At 35.6% G+C, this 20,000-nt stretch overlaps 1 protein-coding gene and 1 long non-coding RNA gene across 8 annotated transcripts in view; one reads left to right on the top strand and one right to left on the bottom strand.

The window, feature by feature from the left end:
* Positions 1-19,070, top strand: part of LOC106876916 (uncharacterized) — a 100,011-nt gene extending 80,941 nt beyond the window's left edge. For all 7 annotated transcript variants that reach the window (XM_089346151.1, XM_089346149.1, XM_089346154.1 and 4 more), the window contains 6 exons: positions 1,189-1,260; positions 1,920-1,991; positions 9,597-9,754; positions 12,660-12,751; positions 14,608-14,791; positions 17,964-19,070. In XM_089346151.1, coding sequence (XP_089202277.1) covers positions 1,189-1,260; positions 1,920-1,991; positions 9,597-9,754; positions 12,660-12,751; positions 14,608-14,791; positions 17,964-18,016 — 631 coding nt within the window. In that variant the 3' untranslated portion in view covers positions 18,017-19,070. The remainder of the gene's footprint in view (positions 1-1,188; positions 1,261-1,919; positions 1,992-9,596; positions 9,755-12,659; positions 12,752-14,607; positions 14,792-17,963) is intronic.
* LOC149130120 (uncharacterized) overlaps positions 1-20,000 on the bottom strand; it is a 53,513-nt gene that overhangs the window by 10,921 nt on the left and 22,592 nt on the right. The gene's annotated exons all lie outside the window — the stretch shown is intronic.

Genomic DNA, 20,000 nt, shown 5'->3' with positions numbered 1-20,000 from the left:
ATAAGTGAAATAAAAGATAAGGATATACATGTATAACATGTATAACATGTAACGTGTGTCAGTGAAATGACAGTATGATCTAACTCTTTACTCTTTTACTCCTTTACTTGTTTCAGTCATTTGACTGCGGCCATGCTGGAGCACCGCCTTTAGTCGAGAAATTCGACCCCAAGACTTATTCTTTGTAAGCCTAGTACTTATTCTATCAGTCCTTTTTTGCCGAACCGCTAAGTTACGGGGACATAAACACACCATCATCGGTTGTCAAGTTATGGTGGGGGAGGGACAAACACACATACATACATATATATATATATATACACATATATACGACGGGCTTATTTCAGTTTCCGTCTACCAAATCCACTCAGAAGGCTTTGGTCGGCCCGAGGCTATAGCAGAAGACACTTGCCCATGGTGCCACGCAGTGGGACTGAATCCGGAACCATGCGGTTGGTAGGCAAGCTATTTACCACACAGCCACTCCGGCGCCTAGGACTTATTCAAATATTCAACTGAGAAAGCATATTTTACACCTTTGAATGACTGTAAGGGTTATGCTGTATATTAATTATATCATCTCGTTTAATTTTTCCATGCCTGAACTCGTCAGATATTGTGCAGTTTCATATGCATATCGAGTGACTGCACTATTCCATTTTCTAATGATTTACCGAAATTTCTACGTCTTCATGTACATTTGTACGTCATTAATTTCTTCAGTAAATTCCTTTGTTTTCTTTCTTCCTTCCACAATTTTTTTGTTCCTTCGTTTCCTTTCCTTTCTTTTTCCCATCATTATCCTTGTCATCATATCCACCACCGCTACCACTACCATCAACTTCATCATCATCATCATTATCATCCTCATCGTCATCGCGATTCATCAAACTATTCTTCAGTAGTCACTCGACAAAATTAATCATCATCATCATCATCATCATCATCATCTTCTTCTTTTCTTCTTCTTCACCTCTCTTCCTCTTCTTCTTCTCTTCTATATCTCCTACTTCTTTATCTTTTTCCTTTTCTCTTCATGTTTCCCCTCTCCTCCTCATTCTTCTTCATTTTCTCCTTGTTTATCATATTCTGTCTTGTCGTCATTTGCTTTATTTCAGACACACATCATTCAATTCATTTTCACATATTATCCGTAACAGCTGTTATCATGGTTCTTTATTGTTACAGATATTTAAACGGAAATTATATTTTGCGTATTGAACAAAGAATTTTCCAGATGCTTCCTAATTTACAGATATTGTAAGTTCACTTTTGTTGTTACTATATTATGAATGTAATTTTTACATAATTTAACAGCGTTCTCGTTTCTCTTTCCCCTTCTTTTAATCACTCTTGCTCATATTCAGTGCCCATATTGCTACTCTATTCTTCATTTTCGTCAGCATTTTCTTCTTCTTCTTCTTCTTCTTCTTCTTCTTCTTCTTCTTCTTCTTCTTCTTCTTCTTCTTCTTCTTCTTCTTCTTCTTCTTCTTCTTCTTCCTGTTCATCATTATCTACTTCCGCTTCTCTTTTTTCCCCTTTTGGCTTCAGCTTCTCGTTTTTCCTCTCCTTCCTTTTTCGTCTACTTCTTATAAATGGAAATGTTAAGTAAACCGATATTGTGCAGAGATGAAAGTCTCGTTGTTATATTGTCATGCTTTAGATTTTATCTTCATCCGTCTTTCCCTGCTTGTTTATCAGAAGATTTTCTCTTACGATAATTAAGTTAAATTGAAGGAACCTATTTCTCTACAAACACCTCTTGCATGAGAACTACTTAGTGTAATAGACAATTGTACTCTGAACATCAGCATTTATTCTGCTAATGTTGAGTAAACTCGAATTTAAACAATATTGCAAAGCAGGAAACAGATTTATTTACTTTAGTTATTTTGATGCATGTAATGTTTCTTTTTCAGAAATTTGAGCAACAACCGAATACAAAAATATGAAGATGGCACTTTCTTATTCCTCTCCAGCATAGCTGAAATGTAAGCAGAACAACGCTCTTTGTTTATAGTAAAATTTATATCATAAAATGAAGCCATCAAATTGTAAGTTCTTCATTAAATGTAGTTGATAATAATAGCGATGAGTCGGTTTAATTTTCAGTGGTCCAACATGATTTATAAGCATTGTGATTCAACATTGTAAAGTTTATGATCAAATATTGCAAAGGTTGGTTTGATCTAGTTTCCTCCATGTTTATAATTAGATATAATAAACTGGAGTTGAGAGAGTGGCTTACATACCAACCTACAAACATATATATACGCATGTGTGTTTGTGTATGTATATACATAGGTAAACATAAATCCTCACATATATATTATTATTACTTATATATTATGACCTTATGACAACGAAATTATCAAGAGGATTAATATTCACAATAATTCTATTCAAATATTTCTGATGATTGCAGCGTTTGTCTCTCGATTTCTACCATGGAACCATTTGGTAATTTTGAAAATATCCAGTGATTTCGAGATTCATGAATACGGTATGCCGTCAAAGTCTTCTTTATAATCAATCCATGCGGAACCAAAATTTCTGCGTCTGTTATGACAGTTCTCAAGGATCATGCGAATGATTAAGAGTTGATCTTTACATCCATATGAACCTCGTCGGCACTCATTTTGTTCATTTGAGAAAATATATCTTTGTTCCATAATCTTTTTATTATTACCATTATTATTATTATTATTATTATTATTATTATTATTATTATTATTATTATTATTATTATTGCCTCTGAACAGCTTCTAACGCTGTAGATGTACTACAGTGTTAGCTTTTCACTGTAAGTGAACTAAGGTAACACCCCTTGTTTATCGAGCACCTTCCGGAGTATTCTAGAGGTTCCAAGCAGTGCTGTTTTCTGCAAGTGCTCCACCTTTATTTCAACCCCTAATTGTTCCATGCACTTCTCAAAATTTTCACTCACTGTTTTCAGGGCTCTGACAATTATTAATACTACTACCACCTTCTTCACCGACCACAACTGCTTAACTTCCCAAGTTAACCTGTCATATCTCTCGACTTTTCTTTCTTCCTTATCGCATACGTTGTTGCCAGCTGGGCATGCTATATCTATCATCCAGCATAGTTTGTTTTCTTTCTCAATTAAGACTATTTCTGGCTTCCTATTCTCTATCACATGGTCGCACTGAATCATAAAATCCCACAGGATCTTTGCATTATCATTTTCGATGATGCCTTCAGATTTGTGGTCGTACCAATATTTAGCTCTGTCAAGTCCATACTTGTTGCAAAGTGTCCAATGCACAACCTTTGTTATATCGTCGTGGCGTCTTTTATATTCCTTCTGGGCTAGTGGCGTACATTGGCTGGTAATATGTCATACGGTTTCACCATTGTTTCCACAGACTCTGCACTTATCACTTTCTAACGTGTTGTCTTTCATTCGTTTTCAATTGCTTGTACAGTGCTTTATCTTTGCAATCTTTTATCCTACACAAGCCTGATCTTCTTACTTCTAATAATATCGGTTCCGTGACATTTTTTGCATACCATGCTATGTTGTTCTCTTCTGGTCTAATGCCGTATTCGCACCCAATAAGTCCTCTCCTCCCTCTTTTATTTGTACATACAGTCTGTCTGTGTCGTTTTTGGGGTGGAGTGCCCCATATCTAGTTAGCAACTTCCTTGTCTTTCTGTCTAAGCTGTTTAGTTCGTCTACTGTCCATGCGATTACCCCTGCTCCATATCTACTGCCAACATTTTTCTGAACTTGGTATATATTTTCTTCATTTCTCTCTTTTGCTATTTTATAATTCCCGCTCCATACCGAAGTGATGCTATCGCCCACGTATTAACTGCTTTGATTATATTCCATCCAGTCAAGATTCAGCGCAGAACCAACCTCAATCTCTGGAAATTCCATCCTCAGTTGCTCATTCATTTCCCTTTCCATTATCTCTTTGACCTTTAGTACGCCAAGGTATATGTATCCTTCCGTTTCAATCTGGTTGATCAAGTCTGTATTCGGTAATTCTGTCCCTGATAGGGACTGTATCTTGCCCCCTTTTATGTAGACGGTTCCGCACTTATTGAGTCCAGATTCCTTTCTAACATCAATGTCAAAAGAGTGAACCGTGTTCCCCAAGAAACTTACACGTGTCTCATCTTTACCATACAGCTTCAAATCATCCATGAAGAGGGGGTGGTTGGTTGTTTGAGATACTTCATTTAGTTGGTACCCCATGTTAATTTTCCTGAGTACCAAGGAGTATCATGCAGAGAATGAAAAGCAACGGAGATAGGCTGTCACCCTGGACAATCCTTCTACTGATACCAAGGGCGCCCAAGCTATTCCGTAAAATGTCAGTTTAGGTTTCCATTCCGCCAAACTTCTCTTCAGAAAACACGTTACATTCCTCACAGTTCCAAACAGATGTAAGCACTCGATGATCCACGAATGTGGAATCCTATCATAAGCTTTCTGATAGTCCATCCAGGCCATTCCCAGATTTGTTCTCCTTCATTTGCAATCTTGCATCACCATTTTGTCTATTAAGTAAGAAGTATGGACTTGACAGAGCTAAATATTGGTACGACCACAAATCTGAAGGCATCATCGAAAATAGAAATGCGAAGATCCTATGGGATCTTATGATTCAGTGCGACCATCAGATAGAGAATAGGAAGCCGGATGCAGTCTTAATTGAGAATTATTGACAAATTTATCTTTTGAACCCGCTGAAGACACGCAAGATGTCGAAATATCGTTCACTAGATGACAATGAAACTCTTCTTGTAATTTTGACTCTATATCTTCAGGAGGAGTTACCTCAATTTTTCTATATTAACCAAAATGAAGTAGATTGACAAATTTATTTTTGAACCCGTTGAGGATACACAAAGGTGTCGAAATATCGTTCACTAGATAACAAAGGCACTCTCCTTTTAATTTTGACTCTATTATTATTATTATTATTATTATTATTATTATTATTATTATTATTATTATTATTATTATTATTATTATTATTCAGTAGTTTTATTGTTATAACGTGCTTTCACTTCCCTACCGAGCGCAGCTCTATGTGCCTTGGGTATGTGCTGTGGTTTGTTGTGATTCTCTTATGGTTACTGTATTGAAAATGTTTTGCGTAGGATGTGTGCAGTGCCCAGTAGTGCAATTTTCTGTATGTTATATATATTTGTAAGTCCTGGTGTTTTTATTATGTATTTGAATATTTTTTTATCATACCTAATGCGCCTACTATGATAGAAAGTGTTTCTGTTTTTAGATTCCACATTCGAGTTACCTTTATTTCAAGGTCTTTGTATTTTGAAAGTTTCTCTATTTCTTTTAGGGAAACATTGTCATCTGCTGGTATTCATACATCAATTAGAAAGCATGTTTTCTTCATGATCTCTGACAACTACATCTGGCATATTGGCTTTAATTTGTCTATTTGTATGTATTGGCATATCCCAGAGTATGGTTGTTTTCTACGACCTTTTCTGGCGTATGCCTATACCATCTTTGTCCTTTTGTTATTCAATAGTGTTGGCATAGCTTCCAGTGTGTGTAGGTCCCAGCTCTGTCATGTCTGTGAATATATTCCTTCTTAGCCAGGTCTGGGCAGCCAGAGATAATATGAGATAATATGATTTATTGTTTCTTGTCCATCTTCACATATTATGCAGTTACTTGTTATGTTTCTTTTCATTATATGAAGGGCTTTTCTTGCCATCGTTTTATCATGGTCCGTTGCTGTTCTAGTTTTAGTTTGGATTTCATTTGTTTTATAGCTTTTGTTGTTTCTTCTTCTTCTTCATCATATATGTTAGGTAGTATGATTTTTTGTTCTGCTCGTGTTTTGTGGCTATTTGTATTAGTTTTTATTTTATAATAGTTTTCCAGCTGTATAAGGCCTCTACCACCTTTTATACGTTGTATATATAGCCGTTCTATGTCAGATTTTGGGTTGTAAATCTGAGATCCTGTCGTTATTTTTCTTGTTTTCCTGTCTATTTTAGATAGTTCATTTAGTGTCCAGTTAAGGATATTGCAGCTGTAACTTGTAACTGGGACGGCTAAAGTGTTAATAACTATTATCTTGTTTTTAGTATTGAGCTCTGTTTTCAGAATTGATCTAACTCGTCTATAGTATTCTTTCTTCATTTTCTCTTGCATTTGTGTGTTGTAACCTATCCCTATCTAGTTCATCGATTCCTAAATATTTGTATGCCTGGCTTTGGTCTAATTATCTTATTTCATTGGCTTTATTTGTGATGTTGCTACTCTTAACTAGTTCTTCTCTTTTCAGTGTTCCTTTGGCACATTTTTCTAATCCAAATCTCATATCTATTTCTTTGGTAAATCCATGTACTGTCTGTAGTAGTGTTTCCAGCTGTTTATCATTTGTAGCATAGTTTTAGGTCATCCATATATAAAAGGTGGCTGATTGTTTTGCCGTAACATTTGTATCCGCATCCAGTTCTGTTTAGCAAGTCAGATAAAGGTGTCAGTGCCAAGCAGAAGAGAAATGGAGACATATTATTATCGTTGTTGTTCCTATTATTATTATTATTATTATTATTATTATTATTATTATTATTATTATTATTATTATTATTATTGAGTGAGAGAGGAGTGCATGCCATCAAAGTGACACTGGGGTACAAATATACGAAACCCATTATACCCATCATGACTACCCATCTGATAAGGGTACACCAGGCACATGCATCACAACCATATGTGTGTGACATGATGATCTCATATCAAGATAAACAGCGTATGACTTCGCACGTGGGGCCCAGTTAGAATTTTCTTCGGGTCGAGTACCCCAATCCACTCAAATGGTCTCTGTATAAGGTTTGTTTAAGGATGTTGAGCAAAACACCCATGTTTCCAAAGGTGAATTATTCAAACTCCAAAGAATTCCTCTCAACACATGGCTATGATGCTCCCTCACTACTTCTGCTCATGATCAGAGATGCACATAATCGTCAGCCACCAAGGGACATGCTCAAATGGTTAAGGTCAAACAACTGACAAGCAAATCTGTGGTATTAAGCAGAATATTTGCTGTAGCCCATATTTTATACCAAGACAAAGCAATATACATGATAACACTTCCAATCAATTAAGATCAGAAGCCATGATCCACTGCCTGGTACTGCATCCGGGCATTTATTATTATTATTGTTGTTGTTGTTGTTATTATCATTATCATTATTGTTGTTGTTATTATTATTATTATTATTATTATTATTATTATTCAGTAGTTTTATTTTTATAACGTGCTTTCACTTCACTACCGAGCGCAGCTCTGTGCGCCTTGGGTATGTGCTGTGGTTTGCTGTGGTGCTCTTATGTTTACTGTATTGAAAGTGTTTTGCGTAGAATGTGTGCAGTACCCAGTAGTGCAATTTTCTGTATGTTATATATATTTGTAAGTCCTGGTGTTTTTGTTATGTATTTGTCTGAATATTTTTTTATTATACCTAAGGCACCTACTATGATAGGAATTGTTTCTGTTTTTAGATTCCACATTCGAGTTATCTCTATTTCCAGGTCTTTGTATTTTGAAAGTTTTTCCATTTCTTTTAGAGAAACGTTGTCATCTGCTGGTATTGAAACATCAATTAGAAGGCATTTTTTTCCTTCATGATCTTTGACAACTATATCTGGTCTATTTGTCTTAATTTCTCTATCTGTGTGTATTGGCATATCCCAGAGTATGGTTGCTTTCTCGTTTTCTGTGACCTTTTCTGGCGTGTGTTTATACCATCTTTTTTCTGTTGCTATTCCATAATGTTGGCATAGCTTCCAGTGTATATAGGTCCCAGCTCTGTCGTGTCTGTGAATATATTCCTTCTTAGCCAGGACTGGGCAGCCAGAGATAATATGATTTATTGTTTCTTGTCGATCTCCACATATTCTACAGTTACTTGTTATATTTCTTTTCATTATGTGTTTTTGGTAATTTCTGGTGGGGAGGCTTTGGTCTTGTGCAGCAATTAAAAATCCTTCAGTCTCTGCTTTGAGTCCTGAGCTTCTCAGCCATTGCTGGGATTTTTCTCTGTCTATTTCTTTCGCATTTATTTTAGCCCAGTATTTACCATGTAGGGGCTTTTCTTGCCATCGATTATTATTATTATTATTATTATTATTATTATTATTATTATTATTATTATTATTATTATTATAATTATTATTATTATCACTATCATGATGGCAAACTGGCAAATTCGTTAGCATGCAGTCTCTCTTTACTTTCTGAGTACAAATTCCGCCAAGTTCGACACTACCTTTCATCCTTTCACGGTCGAGAAAACAAGTACCAATTGAATACTGGTGCGGATGTAAATGACTCATCACCTCCCACAAAATGGCTTCTCTTGTGGAAAACTTTGAAAGCATTATTATCATTTTTATTATTATTATTATTATTATTATTATTATTATTATTATTATTATTATTATTATTATTATTATTATCAGTAGTAGTAGTAGTAGTAGTAGTAGTAGTAGTAGTAGTAGTAGTAGTAGTGAGTGAGATAACAGTGCATGCCTTCAAAGTGATACTGGAGTATACCATGACAACCCGTCTGATAAGGGTTCACCAGGCACATGCATCTCAACCATACGTGCGTGACATGGTGATGCGGTATCAAGATAGACAATGTATGACTTTGCAGATGAGGTCCAGTTAGAATTTTCTTCTGGCCGAGTAACATATCCCGCTCAAAATATTAACGAATAAGGGTGCTTTAAGGATGTTCAACGAACCACCTATGTTTTCGGAGGTGAATTATTCAAATCCCAAGAGTTCCCTCGACACATGGCCATGATGCTCTCTCACTACTTCTGCGCGTGATCAGAGATGCACATACTGTCAGCCACCAAGGGATATGCTCAACTGCTTATGGTCAAACAACTGACAGGCAAATCTGTGGCATTGAGGCAGAATATTTGCTGTAGCCCATCTTTTACGCCAAGATAAATCATATATATGATAACAACTCGAATTAGTTAAGATCAGAAGCCATTAGATCCAGTGCCTGTTACTGCATCAGAGCATTTATTATTATTGTTGTTGTTGTTGTTGTTGTTAATCAGGTGTATACATGTCTGTGACGTTGAAACTGAAAATAGTACAATAGTAATCTTTCAGTTTCTACGGTGGTACGTCCCTAACTTTATAAATACTTGCTATTTAGAATAAACGCAACATTCTAAGCGCCAAAAGCTCCCATCTAAATTTTTTTTTCTCAGATACAGTGGTGTAAGAATGTTAACACAAAATTTCCGACACTAAAACGTCCCTAAACCACGATAAAATGGAATCGTTTGAAATGGCTAGTAATTTTCTCAAATGTACTTTATTATTCAATACGTAAGCTAAAAGAGAATAGAACCTTAACAGGTTTCCACTTTCCACTAGAAGCCATTTCACATTATTGATGTTATCAACTACTCTTGGAAAAAATGCCATGAATGTCATAACTTTAATATATCTGCTCAAATTCTATAATCTTTTCTTCTTGCCAAATCAAACATGAGTTTCTTTGTTGTTGATCTGAGGCGCATTCATCTCTCTTTATAATTACAGTGACCTCCGAAACAATAACGATATGATGTGTGGATGTCACCTGCCAGCCTTCGCAAAACATATCAAAAAAGAATACAGACGTATTTTGGTTGTCAAGGGCAAGTGTCAGGCAGGTTCAGGCAACGTAAAACATATACTGAAATATTCGCAATGTCAAAGTTAGTAAAATCTTCCATGCTTCTGTTTGTTTGTTTTTTATTAATAACACTAACAAAAAATCTGGGTTATTCTCTGCAGTTCACGATATAATGTCTTATAAAACGGAAACAATTGATAAAGATATATAAAGAAATAAACGTTTTACCACGCTTTACCTTCATATCTTCTCTCTATTGCCCTTATAGATACAACTGTATCACACAAACTCCCAACGGCACACACACACATACACACAGAGAGGCACACGTACATACGCACACAAACACGTACATGACAGCGTACACATTCATGAATGTACGCTCACATATACACACACCTACGCACACAGACACAGACATATTCTCTAGCTCCCTCTATCACGTACATTCTCACTCACAACTACATAAGCACAGAACCATAATATTAAGACAATCAATGAAGCGGTCACGAATGACGACACGATGTCGCTAGTAACCACAACTGAATGATAGTCTAACCGAACGGTTAAGCGAACATTCATTTAGTTAATTCGTTAACAAATTAACAAAGTAACGAATAATAAAGTGAAATACAACCAGTACATGTGTATATTGTTGACATAATCACCCTCACGAGAGGCAACAAATGCTCCAACATACGATCCTCAGAAGAGGACAACTTGGTGACAAAACCAAACTCGCTACATACCTCGGAGATGACGGAGTCTCTCCAGATCGAGTCGGTACTTTTCTGCATTGAGCCACTACATCTCCGGTAATACGGACAGGCGATTTGAATGTCACATGAGAAAATCGCAAGATCGATTCTTCACACGATGCAAACAACAGTAGACCAAGAACAGATGGCTCGATAATATCCATAGCCTCATTTGGTCAAGCTTGAAAATTCAATCAGTAATTGTATTTGCAGTTTCTTCTGATAGGACCCTATGCAGGAAGTTCCGAGGCACCAGATGTCTTCATGCTCCTCCCAGGAATGAAAAGCGTAGAAAATGGTAGATGGATGGATATGTACAGAGTGTCGGTATGAAATATGACGATTTTATGTCCCATTATATTAGGGAAAACTTTGTGTAGTGGTAAACCGTCGATGGCGTTAGCTGACATGGAGGACTGGAAGCCATCTAAATATCGGAAAAGAGTTACATTGTGTTCGTGATTACTCGTGCCAGTTATCAAAATTCAAACTCCACGACTGCTGGTCAATGTTCTGTGAACATTGTAAAGGCTGTAATACTACGTAACATGGACAGAAACTACAGGCTAAAATTTGAATACGAGAGAAAAGTTGTTTGACAAGGTTAAATGCCATGGCCAGAAAAATGTCTAAGGAGCAGGCAAAACATTCAGTAATATAAGAAGGCTGAAAAAGATGACGCATTTGATGAAGGTGAAATAATTTAGATACTACAAGCAAAGGGTTGGCACACACGAGTGTTATGAGAGAGACAGAAAATGACTAACGAAAGAAAGCAAGAGGAACAAAGTGTTTTTTTTTTATTGGGATAAGAGTGAGCACAAATCGAAAGAGACAGCAGAAGGGGTCGGCATGTATGCGTATATGGGAGGTAAACTAATAGTTGAATGATTTAGAGATACAAATCGAAACAATAGTTGCAAGAATGTGTGCGAGGCTACTTGTGAGTATAGGTGTATATGTGTGTGTGTGTTTGTCTGTGCGTGTGTATGTGTGTGTGTGTGTGTGTGTGTGTGTGTGTGTGCGTGAATATGTATGAGTCTATGTACCAGTGTGTATGTGTTTGTATGTATGCGTCATAGATAGAATATCCAAAAGTAAAGAGGTGTTTTGTGTAATAAAGTTTGAAGAGAGTAACTGTGCTACCGAAGTGAGATATGTATGTAAAATGTGTGGTATAGCATATGAAGCGTGTATATAGTGTAAATGTGAGAGAAGGGATAAATAATGTATGGATGTAGGTTGGTCCTGCTGTGAGGGAGAGAGGAAGAAAAGGAAGTTGAGAAGTAAATTATATTTTTAGCGATAAACCAGGAAGACAGTCAATGCTCTTGACCATTGACAAGGCTGCTGTGATCGGTCGGGGCTAAGTAGGAAGGTATCCTCAGATCAACGACTTTCCTTGGTTGTTTACAACAGAGAAGGTTTCAATAAAAGCAATCAAGCTTCCAGGTGATGCACTTAAAATGGGGATCGATTATGCACATCTCTCAAGAAGACCCACGTGTCAGCATATATATATATATATATATATATATATATATGGCTGATATTTAGCAAGGTGAGACACACATAAGAAGGAAGGAAACAAAGGACCACTGATGAGGTCACAGAAGTGTGACGAAAGAACTCTGGCCGAAATAAGATTAAGATTAATGTAATATAAAGCTGAAGCAAATTAACACCAAATATACAGTGCGTGTGTTTTTATTGGCTAAACTGGCAATATGACCATCCCCAAGTACAACAACATATATATATATATATATATATATATATATATATATATATATATATATATATATATATATATGTATGTATGTATGTATGTATATAGTCACACGTATGCACTCACACAAACATGTATTCATACATACATACATACATAAACGAGTATATATTTGAAAGAGTATCATATTTGTGATCATGTTTTCTATTGTGTATTCAAATAATACGTTACTCAGTTCACATATTATGGCCTTTTCCACATTCTGTATCACATTGTAACATAATTTAAATGACATTCCCATCTCCTATAAGGGAATTCGCACTGCAAAAACACTTGCAACTCTCAAATTTCATCCTTATATTTGACTTGTTCTACCTTTTTCACTTATTTGTTATATCAGAATACTAAACGAAAAGGGCAACAAATAACTTTCATGCTTGTTATTGCTACGCATTACACTATTTGTTACGTAAATATGGATATGTACTTATATTCTGTAGATTACTCGTTATTCCAACGGAACCTACATTGTCAAACATGTTCAGGAACGATGTGCAAGGATTCAGAAGTGACAAGGTGTCCAGGACCAAAGGTAAACTGAAATCTTACTTTCTTCCTTTCTGTTAAAATATATCGATAACCGTCACTCGCAAGCCAGTATGCGTAGGTAGCTTGTAGTATGCTTTCGCCAATTGTTTGGGTGTCTTCTTATTCATGACTCAGCAGAACGACATATATGTGACGATTGAAGAGAGAAATAGATGACCATTACTAGGCTGCAAATCCATTATCAATTGAACAGACTGGAACAAAGTGAAATCAAGAGCCTTCTTCAAGGACACAACCCTGTACAGGAATCGAAGTTACGAAATTATGAGTGACCTTTATCCGACAAACATGGCTGCAGTAGGGTGTATGTATGGGGCCAGGAGTCTACTTCGGATCAAGGTTCCTGGCGGAACGACCTTGTGTCGCTACACTTAGAGGAGGTATTCAGAAGTCGGACGTGAAAAGTTGGAAACGGGTTAAATCTTCTCTCACATCAAGTAGTACAACACACTCTCCAGAACATAATGGGTGGGGATCGTATTCTTTCAAATGGAAAAGAAGTTAAAAGCTATACGTTCAAAATGCAGCTAAAATACAGATTGAAATTGCCAGTCATATCTCTGACTACACAGTTGTACATTGGTGAAAGAAACACGAGAGAAACAATAAAAGACACCGGTATTGACACAGAACAATGCTTCACATTAACTGACGAGAATATAGGAGAATAGAGCGTAATATAAGAGCATGGCTGCATTCTGTTCTCTGTTTTATTGTGTGTCTTGTTCTCAGACCTTTATGTTTTCTTCAAGTTCAGTTAGCTTATTTAAAGCTTCAGTCATTTGCAATCACCGACCCTATTTGACCTTTTAAAGACGCCAGTCTAGCAATATTATCTGTAGTGTTTAAGCATCATTGGTCATTTTTCATGACGTCATGACCTAGTTTCTGAGATCTGGCTACTTTCTTTCTGAAATTTTTCCTAGTTTGAAAGAAATGAGTTTCAGGTTCAAATTAAGACTACATATATCTTATTTCTGACTTCGCGGTGTACATTTCCATTATATTTATTGTTGTTAGGCGTCTGAAATCATTTATTGTATTTTTCTGATGCATTCTTCCCTTTAAATGTTCTTCTCAGTTTCCGATATTTTTCGTTTTCAGAATGTATCTTATTCAGTTAGCTGGTTTGTTGGGATCCGATGATACAGTTCGAACTTGGCTATTTTCTCTTCACATTTTATTCTAGCATATCGTATTTTCATTTCGTGGTCATAAAAGATAGTTGCAAAATAAAACCAAATTTCTCTTCTGTCCATTTTATTATTTTCTGTTTTTTTTTTTGCTAGGACTGAGGAGTTCAGTTTGATCATTTTTTTTTAATTATCATCTTTGGGTAACGGTGTTTTAGTTTCTCTTCTTGGTGAGTTTTGCACGCGTGATTTTTCGTAAATTGTTTATGAAAAAATCCTCGTGTGCATTCTCCGATTAACAAGAAATCTGGCGGATTGATACAGTTTTACTCAGATTCTTTGACCTAGTTTAAGTTTGATGGTGGGTGACAGAGTGATGCGGTTTTGATATAGAGCGTGATCTGATGGCCATATCTATATGGGATCAGAGAACTTTGGACACTGTCAGCATTTAATACATTATTTTAAGTGGTTAATGGCAATAAATTTTACAGTGGTTTACTGCTGCCGTTAACTTTCAACATTTTGGCAAGTTGTTTTCTGTTTTACTTGTTGCTTTTGGATAAATGTTTAAGCAATGATTAAACTTTCTTACATCATAAACATCCCCAATAATCTTATTATTGTTGATGTTGCTGTAGTTAGCAGTAGTCGTACTCATAAATATTGTGGTTGTAGTGTATAATTTTCATATCTATTATTACAGCCTGTATGCCGGTTCGCATTATCAACAAACGGTGTTACTTTGAAGACTGAAAAGTCCTGCAGCACATACAGGAAATGTGTTCAAGCTATGGTAGACAATATCTTTACATGCACTAAATGGACCAGTGGCATTTCTTGTATTGGTTGTTGCGTCGGGAACTTATGTAACGAGAATGAGTTCATTGGTAAGTGTTATCTATTGCCTAATATAACACCACCAGGTTTATCACAAATTAATAGTTAAGAACATTGCATAGTAGTTAATATAAGGGAAGATATTTTGATGTATGTATACGCGTCTGCATGTGTGTATATGTGTGTATGCACCTGCTGCAGTGCATAAACACATACACACACACACACACACACACACACACACACACACACACACACACACACACACACATATATATATATATATATATATATATATATATCTGTGTGTGTGTGTGTGTGTGTGTGTGCGCAAGTGTGTGTGTTTTTACGCGTGTATATATTTATTGGTTTTACATTCGTTTTAGGTCCATTATCTACACATGCACCTATATTAATGAATTATTTTGAATCCAACATTATTTTCTGAATAAGAATGAAATTGAAGACGGCTGGTATTTTTACATAAAAGATGCTTAGCTACATGCATACAAGGCACTAACTGTTCCGTTCCTGTGTTCCAACTATAACAATTTGAAACAAAATTCTTAATTTTTCGCTCATAAGTCATACTGCATCTACTATTTGAAACTCCTGTTCCTGTATGATTGCCACTCTATCTATAATATAAACCATGATAAAACCGAGGCGCGTTTTCTACAGGTACAGACAAATGAATGTCTATGTTTATAATATCGGTGTTTGAATGATAGTTCCGTTACCCAATATATATTTTAGATTCATCTCCATAGTATCATTCAACATTGGCACTGAATGCAGTTACCATCAAGGCAGCAGTTCTCACGAATTCTGAGGATGCATATCCACTACGGCCAGCGCTTTCCATCATTGCCCCATTCAGCTCCGCACCATTATAACCTTGGATATAGCTCTAAAAATGTTGTCCATTCTTCAACTAAAACAGTCTCCAGTTCTTGTAGTGATGATGGTGGAGGATATCGACTCCTTACTTGTTTTTCGAAAATGGACCATATATGTTCAATAATATTGTGATCTCAAGACTGTGGTGGCCAGGTAAGATGTTCAACTTCACTAGAATGTTCCTCGTGCCATTCAGTTACATTATAGCTGTGTGAATTGGTGCATTATCATCCTGAAAGATTGCATTTTCCCTCCGGAAACAGATACGCAAACATAGGATGAATTTGATCAGATAAAATGCTTAAATAGTCTTGACTATTAATTCTACCATGACGGGAAACCAGTAGGCCGGCGCTAGTGGGCCGGATTTCCAAGATAAAGCTCCCCAGATCACCACAGATGTTCCTCCATGTTTAACAGTTGGAAGAAGGCAGTCTGAATCAAATGCTTCGTTTGGCTCTCTCCACACGCATACTCGTCCGGTGGTCCGAATTAAAGTAAAGGATAACTCGTCCAAGAAAATAACATTCTTCCACTGCTCTAGGGACCGATTCTGTAGGCTTTTACTCAACTCTAAATGCTTTGCAGTTTTTCTTTTTGAAAGTAGTGGTTTTCCCATTGAGGCCCTCCCGTGAAATCCGGCTTTGTGCAGCTCTCGCCAAACAGTTTTTGTGGAAATTGGGTTCTCGGTGTGTTCATTAAGCTCTGCAGTAATTTTGGGAACTGTACTTTTGTGATCCTTTCTAACAATTCGCGTAAGAGTCCGAGGGCCCCTATCTGAAAGTTTTGGTTTTCTTCCGGAATTTTGTGCCGACGAGGAGGTTTTTCCGTTTTTCTCAAATGCTGTCAACATTACTTTCGATACAGTACTTCTTGATACACCAAACATTTCGGCTGTTTCGTTACGCTAGCGCCTGCCATACGAGCACCAACAATTTGACCTCTTTGAAAGTCCGATAGATCTGTCACTTTAATGAATTTTAATTACATTTTTCTGATAATATCTGAAAAGTAACAGCAATTTTAGCAAAACATATTAAGCAACACCAATAATATATAAAAATAAACATAAAAATAAACAAGCTTTTGATGGTTTTATAGATATTTCAAAATTATGATGCTACGATGCTAGGTGTTTCCATTATTTTGTCCAACCCCTGTAGATTTTTATATAAAAGCTACAACATGGCAACGTGAAGAACATTTAAAGAAAGGTACCCAAAGCATGTACGTTTAATCTGAAACGTACATCAGTGTAATGCAATATTTTCTGTCTGAAATGTACAAAGATGTAATGCAATCCTTTCAGGGTATAAACATGAAGATAACCAGGGAAATAATAAATATGCCATCCATTTTTGTAGGTTATTCAGGGAAATGAAGACTATGCGCGTCGAAAAATTTAATATTGTATCAGAAAGATTAATTGCTCCAAAAGATAAATTAGATCTTTACCAAGAGAAGACGTCAAAATTGTTTAATATTAAACATTGGAGTTGAAAATTACAAATGACGTAGAAGAGGTAGAACGGCAAAACATAATACTACTGTTGTAGCAAATAACTATCTATTAAAACGCACTGACCAATGAAAACGAACCTCAATTTCAATAGATGTGGGAATAAACACTCTGTACCATGTATTCATTACAGTTCTCTTTCGTTTACAAACTGTAGCACGCATACATACACATGTATTGACCCAGTGCGTGTGTGTTAGTTATTTTCGTAATTATCCTCCTAAGGTACAACAAAATCAGTTTCGGTATACATGTTCGCATCAAGAATCTTGCAAACCAAATACTGAGAGAAAGAGTGAAAGAGAGAGAGAGAGAGGGAGAGAGAGAGGGAGAGATGAAAAATGAACCTACAGCAATAATGTACATACTACTACATATACATTCATGTATAGAATACATAAATATACATACATCCTTTCGTAGATCTATGTTAATATGCACACTTTCAAATCTACATACAACCATACACATCTTTAACAGAATAGAATGAAACAATCCATTCTTTTATACAATATAAATATGGTGATTCCTTCCAGAAAATAATCCCGAACCAAAATTGCTAATATTTTTCAAAATAGTCCTGCAAACTTATTCGGTACCGTTAGTTTATAAAACTATTGTATTGAATATAAATCGCATTGTTCATCCATAATGTTTTTATAGAGACATCTTTTTACGTATAGAAAAAAAAACAGTTCATAGCAATTGCAGGCATTGTATATATAAATATATAAAGTATACTGACCAGGAATTAATGTGCTTCAAATTTAATATTTCATATGATTTTCTCATTTTGTTTCCAGGTTCAAGTTCTGGTTATGAAATAGAGGATAGAATAGCAGAAACCAACTTATAAGTAAAAACTGAAAAAGTGCTTCCAAGAATTGTCTTAGATAGTATTTTACGCCATACAATAATATTTTCTCCATATATAATATTAAATATATTTCCTTGTCAAGAAAATATATTTGTACGTTTCAATACAACACTATGCAACCGAGACATTGTATAACCTGCAATAATGTAATTTAGACACGTTTCAGGGCCTCATTATTGCTTGAAACAGAGGAAAATAGAAAATGCTGTTACCGTGCTGTTACGTAAGCGAAAGCAAGGTATTCTAATCACTTGTCTTTGTCTGTTGTTTTCGCAAAATTACTGGAAAGCGGCTGAACTGATTTTTATCACGTTTGGCAGAAATAACCATTGTGTGAGTGGCTCGAAATGATGAACATCTGGTTTGATTATCTTTAAGAACAAATCGAACTTACTAATTTCCGGATAAGCAATCGGTCATATTATTTAGTTCACTTCCTTTTCCATATGAATCGACTCTCCTCTGCGTGGGTATAGATCATGATGTACGTATGTGCCGAGATATTTGTGGGTATATACATACATATATGCAAACATAGATATGCGAATCTGAGTGTGTATGTGTGTGTGTGTGTGCGTGTGCCGTGTGTGTGTTCAATGATGGATTCGAGTTTTACGTTTATTTACGACTTGATTTCTTGATTTCTTGATTTCGCGGAGTATAATTACCTATAATGTTGATACTTAAAAACAACTTAAAATAAGTCGAACTTACAAATTTCCGGATATGCAAGTGGTCATATTATTTTGCTCACTTTCTCTTCTTTTTTTCAAAATATGAATCGATTCTAATACTCTTTCAGTCAAACACTTACAAAGCTTAATTCAGTACAATCTAAAAGCTTGGGCAAATAAGGCATCGTAAGTCACATTATAATTTACGAAAATAATTATCTGCGTGTAGGGTATGCATCGCCCCCTCCGATAACTTTTTATTTTTATTTGATTTGATGCTATATTGATATTCTTTCCTATTTCCAATTTAATGTTATCAATGTAAGCTTTAAATTTGTTAAATAAAGGATTTAATCTGACTTGTTGCTATCTTTGTTTTATTGATGATGTACTGAAATACTGCAGTCTAAGTTCAAATACCGCCTGGAGAGACTGATTTTATCAGTTATTTTAAACATTACACTAAAAAGTTGAAAATGTTCAAGATTTTTCTAGGTGATTAGACTCATAATTATTTATCTAATTCGCGTTATCAGATCTTTCAACTGTCATTAATCCAGCAATGAACTTAATCCAGTAATGAACATTTCACAACAGCTACAATCCAGTCAAGGAACTAAGTACCGTATTTTCCTGTCTATAAAACGGAACGGTATTGAATCCGCTGGGTCGAATTTCGGGGAAAACTTTGGTTTTATCCACACATAAAGCGCACCGGTGTTTAAAAGACTTATGGAACCACAAGTCCGCGGCTAGCTTGTTTTGTTGTTGACGTGTATGTAGTTCCAAAATGCCTTATTTTACAACTATGAGATGTATTGTTGTTGTTATGATTTTATCTTACTATAATCAGCAACAAACACATTCCGTCAATATTTAATTCTTTATTAAATAAAAAAATAACATTATCAAAACATGAAGGTAAAACAAAACAAATATGCTTTGTTTTCTTCCAGGCACCAATGAACTGTAGCAATAGTCTTTCCCGTTGCTCACCGACCGACCTTTCCTCTGAAAAAATCAGTGAAATCATTCGATTTCCAAATACGAACTATTTTCCTCCTGGAACTTATAAAAAAATACACACATTAGGCACACCTTTCTCTAAGCGGTACACTAAATTTCCCAGGTAAAAACCAGCGGCTTATACACCGGAAAATACGGTATTTCTTTTTTGTCATATTTATGTCAAGTTTCATTCCATAAACGTTACACAAATACTTGAGTGTGCATGCGTGAATGTCTACATTAAAGTATTTTCTAAGTTAAATTCTCTACCTGATCTACAG

Source organism: Octopus bimaculoides, chromosome 30 (assembly GCF_046866305.1).
Source record: "Octopus bimaculoides isolate indiv1 chromosome 30, ASM4686630v1, whole genome shotgun sequence".
Lineage (NCBI taxonomy): Eukaryota > Metazoa > Mollusca > Cephalopoda > Octopoda > Octopodidae > Octopus > Octopus bimaculoides.
Note: the sequence above shows the minus strand (reverse complement) of the source record. Positions and strands in the feature narration are given on the sequence as shown.